A 12,839-nucleotide genomic window follows, 5' to 3' on the forward strand; every position below is an offset into this window, starting at 1 on the left:
ACCCTGAGATAGTGAGAGATCCTATTTTCGATTTTTTACAAAGATTTCCCGTGTGATACTTCATTTCTTACTGAAGCCGTCACAAAATACAGGATCCGGACTTTAGAGTTTTCCTCTCGCTTTCCTTTGATCTCTGCTGTGCCCTGCTTGTGCAGACGCTGAACCAAACGTTAGAGCTGTTGCAGACAGCTGATGGGGTGAGGAAGACAGTTAAAAAATCCCATTGTTTAGATTTCTGTCACAAGCCACGGGAATACTTAATTTCCTTTATCTCTGGAGTTCTCATTATCATTTAAATTTCATTTCCCATTAATTGATCAGGGATTAGTGCAGCCATTATGCAAAAATTAGACAAGCCAGATGCGATGAATAATTCATGGCGGACAATTACGTTTCATTTCTGCTGCGCTCTCGAACCCGCCGCCGACGCGCGGGCCGTTGGAGACGGCAGCGTGCGCGCCACGCCGCGCGCGCGGCCACGCCCCCGCCCAACGGCCGCGCCGCCCCCGCCCCCCTCCCCGCACGTCGGTTTTCATGGCGGTTGCGGAGGTCTCGCCCGCGCTGGGGGCCCGGCGCGGCCCCCTGAAGTGACATGGCGCGGAGACCGGGGCTGAGGGAGGCCCCGGCGCCGCCGCAGCGCCGCGCGGGCCCGGCCGCCGCTAGGTGGCAGCCGTCGCCCGCGGTGCGCGGGGCGCCGTGGAGGCTGCGGCGCGGCTCGCCTCGCCTCGCCTCGCCTCGCCGGCCGGTTGGGCCGCGCCGCGCCGCGCCGCGCCAGGCCGGGCACGGCGCTTCCCACCACCGCCGCCCGGCGCCGGTGTGCCAGCCTCGAGCCGCGCTCCCCCCGCCCGTCCCACGCCCCTCGCGCCGGGCATCCCATCCATCCCGCCGCGCGGCCGTTGCCCCATTAAAGCTCCGTCCCACCCTTCGCCAGGACCTTTAATCTGGGGAAGTTTTATGACACTTTGTAAATGTGCAAAGTTTTTAATTAGACTCGCCAGACAGCCCGAGGCAGCACTAGCGCCACGAAGTCTTCATGCTTCTCCCTGCTTTGCAGCACAACAAGCCGCTCTACTCCTTTGAAGACAACGCCGACTATGTCTACGACGTCATGTGGTCGCCCGTGCACCCCGCGCTCTTCGCCTGCGTGGACGGGATGGGGCGCCTGGACCTCTGGAACCTCAACAACGACACCGAGGTGCGCGCGCCCGCGCCGCCGGGCGGGGGGGGGGGCGCACGGCGGGACGGGACGGGACGGGGCGGGGCGGGGGGGAGCGGCGCTGCCCGGCGCGGCGCGGCGCGGCGCGTCCCGCCCCGCCCCGCCCCGCCCCGCCCGCGGGGGCTGCGGGCGCCCCGCCGCCGGGGAGCCGGGCGTGGGGCGCGGCGCGGCGCGGCCGGGCCGCCGCGCTCGGTACCTGCGGGGCCGGGGGAGGGGCGGCCTCCGCCAAGCCCGCCGGGCAGCGGCGCGCAAATAAAGACGCGCCGTGCCTGCCCGGGACGGGCTCTCCCTCCCCTCAGTGTTATTTTAAGGTACGCTTCTAAAACCTCTCCCATTTCGTTTTTTTTTTCTTTCTTTCTTTCTTTTCTTTTTTTTTCTGTTTTTTCCTGGCACACCGCGCTTCAGCGAGGCACTTGAAACACCGCTTTTTTGATGCTTCCTCTTATTCAGGGTGTCACAACTTGACAGCCCTGCAACAACTGCACGGACCTGCCAAGCCTCACTCCTCTGGCATGCGGGATCCCGCGGCTGGGATGCACTTTGAAGGCAGCTTTTTTTTTTTCTTGTTTTTTTCTTTTTTTTTTTCCTTTTTTTTTTTTTTTTTTTTTTTTTTTTTGGCGAAGCTTCCTGCGCGCTTAGGACTGTTTGTTTGTTATTTTTTTCGTGTTTCAGTGAGAGATTTAATTTTCCTTCGTAATTATCCCCTGTTCCAAATGTTCCTGAGATTCTAACAGCTTGCAAGCCCCGTAATAGTGCCTCCATCCTGATAGAAATCAAATGTTTCCATGTTCCCTTTTCACCTCATACCTTTCTGAATAACTAGGGATTCTGTTTTTTTATTTATTTTTTTTTTAGGGAATCTTTTTCACGTGTTACTTGTTATTTTCTGCTCTTCTGCCTTTTTTTCCTCTTCAAAATTTGCAGATGCCTGCTGTGACATTTAAAAGCATGAATGCAAAAGAAAAATAAAACAGATTTTTATCCTGTTGTGTTAACTGAATAGAAAGGACCATTGGGGATAAAATGTCACAGCTTTAAATTCCACTGATGCAGAAAGGATTAATCATAGAGCTTTTTGCAAAGACTCAGAATAGAAAATACTGTTTTGGTTTTTTAAAAAGTTGCTTCCTAAATATGATGAGTGCCCCCTTTTTTGTTTCCTCCTATTATTTCAGAAAAAAACACTGCAGATTTGTGTTGACATTATTTTTGCTGGATTTGAATTTCCTTTTGAAGATGATTTTGAGAAAAGCTGTCACGTTACCCAAAATCATATTTGACCAGCAATCAATATTCAGAATGAGAATTGAAATATTTTTCCATAATTGAAGTCTTACATATTTTTACTCAATTCTGTGTAAAATTAAGAACAAAAGTACAGCATAAAAACAGGGCCATGTATTAACTGACAAATTCTTTTTATTTTTGAGAAAGAAAAGATCCAGAGCACAAACGGCGATATTCCCCCCGCCCCCTGCCCCACACACCCTGTTTCCTACAGTGTTTTTTCTTTGAGATTAGTTTGTTCATTAATATGCCTTTCATGTAAACATGATATACATTTCAGCCAAAGTAAAATACAGGCACAGTTTGTGGTTTCCAGTGAATGGTGCTTGCCATAAATAAGTATGGACAGGTAAGAGGAACCAACACCACATACTGTATTGTCAAGTGGAGCAGTAAGGCCTTTTGAAGTCCTCTGAGCAGGAAGCAGTGCAGCCTTTTTAATTAGAACACATACAGCTGGAGGATATACAGGAGGAGTCTCCGCAGAATTTATTTTGGGAAGGGAGGGACATATCCTTCAGGTGTTCTCATTAATGCAGGCTTAAACACAGAGCATAAAACCCAGCATTTTAAGAAGGAAAAAAAAAAAAAACAAAAAACTTTCTCCCCAAATACCAGGGCTGAAGTCTTGTTCTGCCTGAAGTCAACTGATGTTTTGCCATTTAGTTCAGTGAGACTATAGTTTCTTTCCAAAAAATTAGTATGGACCGCTTGATCCCATTCCCATCAATAAGAAGGCTGAATGTAGAAGACTGGTGATATATTTTCAGTGTGTTTACATATAAATACATAGGAACATCAAAATTAATTTCAAGCTCAATCCTACATTTCTTTTGTATGTAAGGCCACCTTGGATTTCACAAATGATTTCCATTCTGAGAATTCAAAATCAGCTGTCATGTAAGGATTGGATTGGGATTATCTCTGTGGTATTATAGCTTTGTATTTTCAATGAGAATTGAATTTGGATCTCTGGAGGAAGAAGTACTATTTGGTTTCCTTACTGAGCACTGATGAAACAAATTAAAAATCTCTAGAAATGATAAACTGGCAGAATCGGAATATATGTGTGGTTTTGTTATGCAAGAGAAGCAGTATTGGACACACAAGCGCCACTGAAAAGGAGAACTTTAAGCAGTTCTTTTAAACATCGTGACTGAAAGTGATCATTGTTTGTTTTAACCTTCTATCTGATAGGTCATAATTAGTTTATAATTTTCAAGATTTCCATAACTGTTTATGCAAGTGAAATCTGCTCTACTATTTACTAAGAAAAAGTCTTTGTGAGCACTTAATCTTTGTAATAAAAAATCTTGAAACAGCTATGCATCTTATTAGTTTTTAGATGTCAGATGTATGATGTCAAAGTATTTACGGAGACTGTAGAAAATGACAGGTATATTAATGTTTTAACTGCTAGCTATTCATAAAAATCTCTGTGTAAGAACTATATATGATTGTTCTTAATGAGACTTGGTTTTGTTTAATTTGAGAAATAAACCACATTATTATTTAGTATTATTTTGTAAGCTGATAATACCTGAGTTTAGTTACAGTAAGTTACCTTCAGATTTTTGAACTGTAACACAGTTGCCGCTAGTGTTATTCCACATATTTATTAAAAACATTTTGCCCACGTTCTAGGTGCTTTCCGATCAAAATGACTAAAATCATTTGACCACACCACAAATTTAATAACTCTTAATTGTTTAAAATGACAGGAGTGTTAGTGTGCTGCATTTTGATTTGTGGATACTAGAAATGATTTTTGTAATAGCAATGCAAAAGATCACGATTTATATTTGTTAAATGAATATAAAAAAACAAGCAAAAAACTTGCTCCACTTCTTCAGTCTTTTGCAAACTGAATTAATATTTCTATGGCTGAGTGCGTGAAAATTGCATATAGCTTCAGGATAGCAATTGCTGATTTCTTACCTGTGTATCTGTAAAATTTCTTTTTGGATCAATGTTAGAAAAGGTCTCTGGGTTATTGATGAGTCTTATTATCTATAAATAGTATTACACTGATTTATACATTTATATATATCTGCTGTATTACGTTGCTTTCAAGTAAACTTCTCTTTTGTATGTCATACCTTTGCTTTGAAAGTCTGAAGATACTGTCTATTCCTAGAAATAGATAAAAGCTATATTTACAAGCAGGTTTTGACACTATCTAAGCACGAAAAGTAAAGAAGTATATTCTTATTGTTCAGTATGTTCTCAGTATGTCGTTCTCAATCTGTAACCTGTAAACTCTCATTTCAGAATGGTTAAAAATCTGACAAGCACCAACTTTACAGATTTATAAAGTATTTTAAATATAGTTTTAAAAACATAATGCTACTGTATCTCCATTATAAAATAAACTTAGATCTTTGAAATCTAAAATAGGTATGTGTAATTTAACCTATCAGTATTCAAAGCAGGGAAATCTATTTTAGGATAATAGGATTTGACTGTATTTCTCTCCGTACCACTGGAGGAAGGGTTTTTATTTAGATTTTTAAAAGACTGTTTCATGATTACTTTTTGTTTTGTTAGACAGCTTTGTGGAGTAGTAATAGGATTTTAAAAAACGATTGGATTTTTAAAAATAGGTTGTGTTTTGTATCTGCAGCCTGCATGCTGTTTGTTTTTATGTGGAATACTGAAAGAGTGCTGTATTAACAACAACAAAAACAATTTCAGTAGTGTATATTTTAGCCTTCTGAAAGATCTACTAAAAAATCAGTGTCTTAAATGTACACTGTGTAGTTCATTTGAAACAAGTATCTTTGATCTACATTTTGCTGAGAAACGTAGCTTGTTAGTGGATTAGTACTCTAAAAACGTAGCATTTAGTTGCTGTTTGACAAAACCGTTTCCAAGTGTTAATTAATTTTGGCTGGAATTAAAATAGTTTTTTTGTTTGGTTTTTTTTTTTTTTTTTTTTTTTTTTTTAGAAATGAGTGGTCACAGGAGTGAAACTTGCCTCTTTTTTAATGTGATTTTGTCATGGGTCAATGACCCAGTGTCAGATTTGAGCCACTGACTCAAACACACTAAGCAGTAATGTGGTTGGGATGAGGAGTTACAGTGGATGCCAGCTTTTAATGGTAATGCTGCCTTGGACAGAACCTAGACCTGAAACAATGGAGAGATGAGTTCAGTGCCTTATGTGCCTCTGAATAACTTTTTAAAGGGGGAAGACGGTCTCCACTTTCCGATTGCTAACCAGCATTATTTCTAAATCATTCCACAAACAAAATCTTTTTTCATTTCCCGTGTGGCATTGGGGGATTGGGGACAGCCACTGTGCAGCTGTTTACAGAGATGCTGAGTTAGCTTGCCAAGCCCATTGTGCTAGGATGTACCAGTTTGGTTTTACAGCCTTTAGTCAGAGTCAGTGACAAAAAGAAATGGGGAGTTTCCAGATGGAGAGGTGCAAGGCAGCAGTCCTGCCTTTGAATCATTGCTCTGCTGTTAGAGAGGCTGTGCACGCTGTGGCCAGAGCTGGAGTCTCCAGAAATCTGCAAAGGTTTTGCTTCCTTCTGTTACCAATCCTGTGTGACATGCTGAAGGGGTTAGAGCAGAGAAGAGGGAGATTGGTGTGGAAGTATGAAAACATTGTCTTAAGGTTATTTTTCTTGTGGATCTTTGCACTCCAATATAAAACTACAGCCTAAAAGCTGAGATGAAGTTAGTTGAACATTGTTTTTGTTAACCTTGTTGGTTTCTCAATTTACCAACTGATCTTGATATCATCTTTAAGCTTCCTTCTTCCTGCTTCTGCACAGTGTGTCCCCCCAACAAGGGCAGGAGTAGCTGTCACTCCTGCAGATGTAGCCCAGGCTCTGGTTCCTATTCAAATGCCTCTTCCTGCTTGGACTGATCTTCAATTACATGTCCAGTCATAGATCCAGGGACATTCCGTTGTCCCCATCCCTCCAGGTGACTAAGACTTGTTCCTGCAGATTAGTCTGATGAAGGAGCTGCTTTTGCAACTGCCATCCTGTGCCATTTGCTCTGACCTAGACGCACAAAAGCTAAAAACCTTTGTTCAGAGATCTGCCAAACTGTAGACTCCTTACTTGGGCAAGTTCTCCTACTAAAGGTGGCTAGGTGGAACATTAGCAGACTTACAGGTTACCTGTCATGTGTCTTATGAGGTGACCTAAATCAACTGTATGATCTACCTATATGGGACAAACACCCACACAAATTCTTCCTCCTCCAGCATCTCTGCGATGGCTTAATTCCAGTAGAGATTACAAATACAACTCCAAAGATAATGTACATTGCTGTATTCATCCTACATGCTAACCAGAATCTTCCATGTGTCCTAGTGGATCATCTGTGGATTTGTTCGTTGACTGTGGGAGGATTAAATAGCATCTAGCTATATTTAACCCATAAGGTGGTTCCTGGGAATATGAGACAAATGTAAAAGAGAATTGTGAGAATATAGGAGTTTCTAAACATGAATTCAGTTGATCTTATTTCTGTTGCATCCTCACTCTTAAGTAATTCTCAGGGCTCTTCTTAAGTAATACCTGAGCTTTGACCTCTATATCTAGCCACAAATTTGAATATAAATTCAAATATGTCAACATGAATATTAGGATTTTTCTGTGATCAGTCAGGTTATTTGGGTCCAAGTAATGGGTAAGAATCCAGGGTAAGACTGAAATGACTCTCGGACAGTTAACTCTTGGTCATAAATCAGTGTCTTTGAGAAAGCTGATGTGGTTTTGCATGTCTCTGAAGTTAAGGAAAATTGGTTTGTCTACTGCCCTTTACTGTGGTAAAGTCTTCCTTACCCATTCCAAGCAGTATCTTAGTCTTCCTTCTTTTTAGCGCGTGTGATTTAAGAAACAATGAACCTTTCTTTTTCTTTCCACCTAAGGAGAGTTGTAGGTTACTCTAAGCAATGCCAGGGGACTTATAACTCATCCAGCTAAACAGAACGTTCTAAACTGTTCTAAACTGACCCGTAGAGGCACAAGTAGCATGATTTTATTGTCATTTCTATTGCTATTGTTTCAACAGGTTCCCACAGCCAGTGTGACAATTGAAGGAGCTTCTGCCCTCAACCGTGTCCGCTGGGCACAGGCTGGGAAGGAAGTAGCAGTTGGTGATTCAGAAGGCCGCATATGGATCTATGATGTTGGAGAGGTATGTCTTTTTCTTTTTCTTTTTCTTTTTTTTTTAAGACTCGACTCCTGGAGTATACCACCTCTGAGTTTGAGAAAAGATGAAAAAATCATACATCACTACATACGAGTAGGACACATCCAGCAGAGAAGGAGCCAGATGACTTTCAGTGGAATCTGCATTGATTTTGAGTTGCCAACAGTGTGGTAGTTGTAAAAGTACCTTGCAAAAGAGTTAGCTAGTGAAAGTCTAATGAGGGAAGTCTGTTTTGAGTGTCTTCAATATTTCTTAACATTTTTTAATTCATTTAAGAAGTGGTTCCTTGAGTACAGTTGGAAGAAGTTACAAAGGAACATTAAGAGGACCATGCAGTTGCAAAAAGATGCATTGTTCTGAAGTTGATCTTGTAGGATTCACCTTTTATATTTTAATCTTTCTGACTTTATGACTATTATAATGTTGCAAATTTTCTCAGCATGGCATGTGAAGAACAAATCTGTTCTTTTAATACCACTGTCTGAATATGTGCAAGGGTGCTAAGAGGAGAAAAAGAGAGGTGTCACTCTGAAGGACCGTAGATGCATGAGCGATAAAGAGAATATGTAGGCACTGAGAAAATAGCAGGATGTGTATTCTGTGTATAAGGCTGCTCCCAATTCACCCTACTATATTCTATAAAAACCATCTAAACTGCAGTATGTTCAGCAGTGATGGAATCTGTCTCTTTGTTGATGAATACAGTGTAAAGTGTTCTGTCGGCATTACAATTCCTTGGAACAGTCAAGGATGAATCTATGAGCAATCAGCTTTTATGTAGAGAATTTGTTTTCCATCATTATCTGTGATAGGAAACTGAGATATCCATCTCTACACAGTAGGGAAACATTATAGAATACATACAGAATTATCTGTAACTCTCATAAAGTGATTTTATGGCCCATAGCAAAATTGCTTGTGCATGACTCATATTTTTGGATTGCATTCACTTGTGCTGGAGTTACCTTTCTTCACAAATGTTTGCTGAAACTTCTTGCTGTATTGTTAGCATAATTTCTAAATTGTGTAAGGTTATTATATTCAGATTTTCATTACAGCACTGGCAGGTCAGGCTGTTTTTATTTATTTTTTATTTTTTCATGATTGTTCTGAAATGGTGGGTTTTCTGTCTTCAAAATGGTATGACAGGCTATGGAAATGCCTCTGATGACAACAGTCTGATCTTGTCTGGGAGTCTAGACAGGCTGTAGAAACGTCTCTTTTTGCATATCATACACCAAACCATTCACAGGATTGTTTATCCCTGCAAGCTCACCCAGGAGAAAATAGATTTAGTGTTCTCTGCAGAGGTAATGTATAAGTTTTTGGCCTTTTCACTGCATAATCAGAATTCAACTTGCAAAATGAGTCACAGTGATACACTCGGATCAAAAAGAAAGTCAGGCTTCTATTGCTTGAGAAGAAGAGAGCCATTCAAAAGTAGTTATTTGTGTGAGTCCAGATCAGTGTTATATAACGTGTTCTGCTTCACGGATGTTACATACTCGGTCTGCGCAGAGCCCCAGTGTCTCCAGCTCAGCTCCATACATACTTAGGCAAATAGATAAATGTGCATCCATACAGCTGCTGACATGTCATGGGCCACTGACACTTGCAAAATAAAGAATTTACAAATTTGTTGCCTAATTCATTTGCAGTTCTTTTTGCAGTTACTGCTCATTTTGGCAGTATCGGTCTCTGCAGTAATTCCTGTGTAAAATTTAGGAGAGGTGGTCTGGACTGCTGCTTTAGATATTACCAGGATTGCTGTGTTGTTAGGAGTATTTTCTGGTTTAAAAAAGAAGGGTGCTCAGCTCTTCTGCAGCACGGCTCTTGTCATTACAAAGCACTCCCTTAAGGGAGAAGCAGAAATACTTTGCAGTTCTAATGCTTGCAGCTAAGGGCTTGTACAGTGAATAGTAGCTTCTTTGCTCACTAACTCTCTGTGTCAGTTCATAAAGAGCCCTCTGATGAGTTACATGAGTTAAATAGCTGTCCCCAGGCATGATGCACAGTGGATCCACAGCATGTACATGCATTTCTGGAAGTGTCTGGCAGAAATACAGCAGCCTTTGAGGCTCCCTCTTCCCTTAAATACGTAGACACTGATTAGTGAGACCCTTGGCTAATAATGAGATCCTCCTTAGACTCTCCTTTTCATGTGGGTTTGATTCTGGGATATGGCTAGGCTGGGCTCAGGGTTCAGTTTAAAAGGAGCAACTCTGCTCCCACTGTCAGCTGATCAATCCCTAGTCATGTACTTTGCTATCTTTTCTTTATGTCCCCTTCATGTCCCCCCTCCCCCATAACTAGTGCTTATCTGACCTCACATTGTGGTGGAAGAAGTTAAAACAGTGGAGCAGTATTGACCCTTTTTTCTTTTTCTTTCCCTAGAGGTTTTTTCCTCTATGAACTAACTGACTCTGCGAGAGCAGATGGGCACCAATGGCAGTACAAGGGAAGTGATGTGAACATGTGGCTGGGGGCAGGGAGCTGAATTGCACAGTGCTTGGCTCTCACATTTGACTCAACCATATCATAAAACCTCATGCTCAGCCATGATAGTTGATCTTTCAGCTCTAGAACGGTCCTCTTCTTGCACTGACTTCTGAAAAGGTGTCATCACCAGAAGAGCTGGTGTGCCATTAGATTTCAGTCTCTTTAAAACTCACCCCTGACTGATGGATTACCTAATATCATCCATTTATTTGAAGAAGTCTCTCTCTGATTTGGGATGGGTGGGTGTGATTGCTTCCATCAGAGAATCAGCAGGCTTTTACAAAGATCTAAATACATTCACTGAAAACATTAATACTTCCTACTGTACCCTTTTTTAAACCTCTCTTTTCTCATGACTGTTCCAAACATCTCACTAAATTAGCTATAAAGTTCAAATAAGTTGGTTTTATCATGAAAAGAGCTGGATATATGTGTTGTTGCAGTGTAATACAGCACAGTGTCTTTGAAGGTCACATTGGTGTATAAGCAGATCTTCTTACCTGTTTGAATAAGCAGAATGGATTCAATGAATTTTGGTCAGAGCAGCAAATATACTAAGATATCAAATCATTAAGGAAGATATCAAATCATGTAAGTGATAGGAATTCTTACTATATTCATCACTGTTTTAAAGATCTCTTCTAGAGAGAGAGTAGTAAATTTATTGCTGCAATCAACCAACCCATGGTTATGGTGTAAAGAAAAAATATATGGCTAAGTGAAAACCTAAGGCTTAAGGCCTAACCTCGCATCTTTTGCAAAGGCAGGAAGTTTAAGATCAGGGCAACTTTTCTTGTATAAGAATTCAGGATTTGGTCCTTTTCATTCTGACATGTCATCCAGTCATCGTCTTTATGACAAACAGCAGAAATATGAAGAATATGACAAAGTCCATGACCAGGGAGTTAAAAGTAATGGTGATATTTTCAGTTAGGCTATATAATGTTATCTCCTTAGACTGTGTACTTTTAGTTGTTTGATTTCAGCATCGTGTCTGAAAATAACTGAACACATTTATTTTCACAGTGAGGGGTCTATTTTCTCCTCAATGCTTGTGCTGTGTGCCCATTAGCATTAATGGGAGTTATACACACTTCCAGGGGAGAAGAGACTTAAATAGTCCATATAGATGTGCTCTTGTAGATCAGTAACCACTGGTTTAAAGAATGTGAATTTAAGAAGAAAACAAATCTGGTTGTTTCAGTGTGATGTCATCTTAAACCTAAATCACTTACTCAGAGAATTTAACCAGTCATAACTATGCTTTGCTCTCTGTGAGATCTAAATATACACACCTTTTATATTCTAAAAGTTGAGATATTACTATTGTGGTGGTATGTAAAATATATCATTTTAGCTTCTGTGGTCTTATGGCTTATTTACTGGGCAGCAAGTTTTCTAGATGGTAAAAGTTGATTTTAACAGAGCATGGACCACTGACTATAGATTTATTCACATGTCCAGATGATTGATAGTTAGACCTAACTACATGTCTCTTTTGTAGATATATTTTATAAAAAGCTTGCTCCCATTGTGCATGCTTCAGTGATGTTACACAGTTGCCGCTCTCATAAATATTCTCTGACAACCACATTTGTTGCTTACCTGGCTCATTTAGAATGCTGTTTGTGCCTTCAGTTGTGAAAGAAGCAGCTTCTCTTCCACCTTCCATTATTTCTTTTTTCCATTAATCTCTTCTAGGGCATAATTTGTTTGCAGTTTGAATAAATAGATAGAAACTGTAAATCAATGATTTATTATTTGATTGTAGTAAAATAAAAAGTGAAAATAAGTTTTCAGCACAGGATTGCAGAATAGTGTTTGAAATTGTAATCACAGGGAGTTTGTTGCTGTATATTGTTTGTTTTGTTAAGCTAGTAACCAGACAAACTGTTGCATCTGTTTGGCAGTGTTTCAGATAGTTGATTCTAGTCATGCTTTTAAAGGATGACCTGCATGCCAGGTGAAACTGGAGAAAAGTAAGAAAAGGTGTTTCTCTAGAGCATCCAGGAGAGCTGGCTGTGCCCCCTAGGCTGTGTCAAAGAATGCAGTTCCATGGAAAATCTTTGCATAGTTATCATCCATTTCCTCTCTTCCTTGCAATGAAATCAGCATCATATTTACATTTACATAACTTGTTAGGTGTAAAAGTTAATGTCTGCTTAAGCCCCTTTACAGCTGCTGCACTGGGCTGTTTGCAGTGTACATTGAAAAGGACATTGAGATTGACTCACATTTAAAGTGTAGTTGTTGCATGAAAATGGCAAAAGTCTTAATTGCAGCACTTCAAAGTGAAATGAAAAGCATTGATTCTCATGGGTAAAATGACATCCTCGAGGACAGCAATCATGAATGAACCAACTTACTCTTTGATTGGTGTTGTAGGAGAACAACATGGGATAAAAATATAAGATGTGTTACTAGTCTTGTCTGACTGCTAAATTTACAAAAGGGGTAAAAGCCCAAGAGAGTCTTGCCTACACGTTTGCTCCATGACATGTGTTAGTCCTGTGCCACATTTTGAAGTACATGATCAGTGATGGAAGAGTTGGCAACTGCCTCGAATATGTGGACGAAGTGATACAATAGGGATTAGCTATAAAATAGTCGGTAGCTATAAATTAATTCCCTTTGATTTTGGAAGCCTTTAGCTGCTGCTCTG

At 40.7% G+C, this 12,839-nt stretch overlaps 1 protein-coding gene across 5 annotated transcripts in view; it reads left to right on the forward strand.

Annotated features, from left to right (window-relative positions):
- DYNC1I1 (dynein cytoplasmic 1 intermediate chain 1) overlaps window positions 1-12,839 on the forward strand; it is a 191,988-nt gene that overhangs the window by 164,443 nt on the left and 14,706 nt on the right. For all 5 annotated transcript variants that reach the window (XM_062567754.1, XM_062567757.1, XM_062567756.1 and 2 more), the window contains 2 exons: window positions 1,055-1,195; window positions 7,538-7,663. In XM_062567754.1, the coding sequence (XP_062423738.1) occupies window positions 1,055-1,195; window positions 7,538-7,663 (267 nt within the window). The remainder of the gene's footprint in view (window positions 1-1,054; window positions 1,196-7,537; window positions 7,664-12,839) is intronic.

Source organism: Rhea pennata, chromosome 2 (genome assembly GCF_028389875.1).
Source record: "Rhea pennata isolate bPtePen1 chromosome 2, bPtePen1.pri, whole genome shotgun sequence".
Taxonomy (NCBI): Eukaryota; Metazoa; Chordata; class Aves; order Rheiformes; family Rheidae; genus Rhea; species Rhea pennata.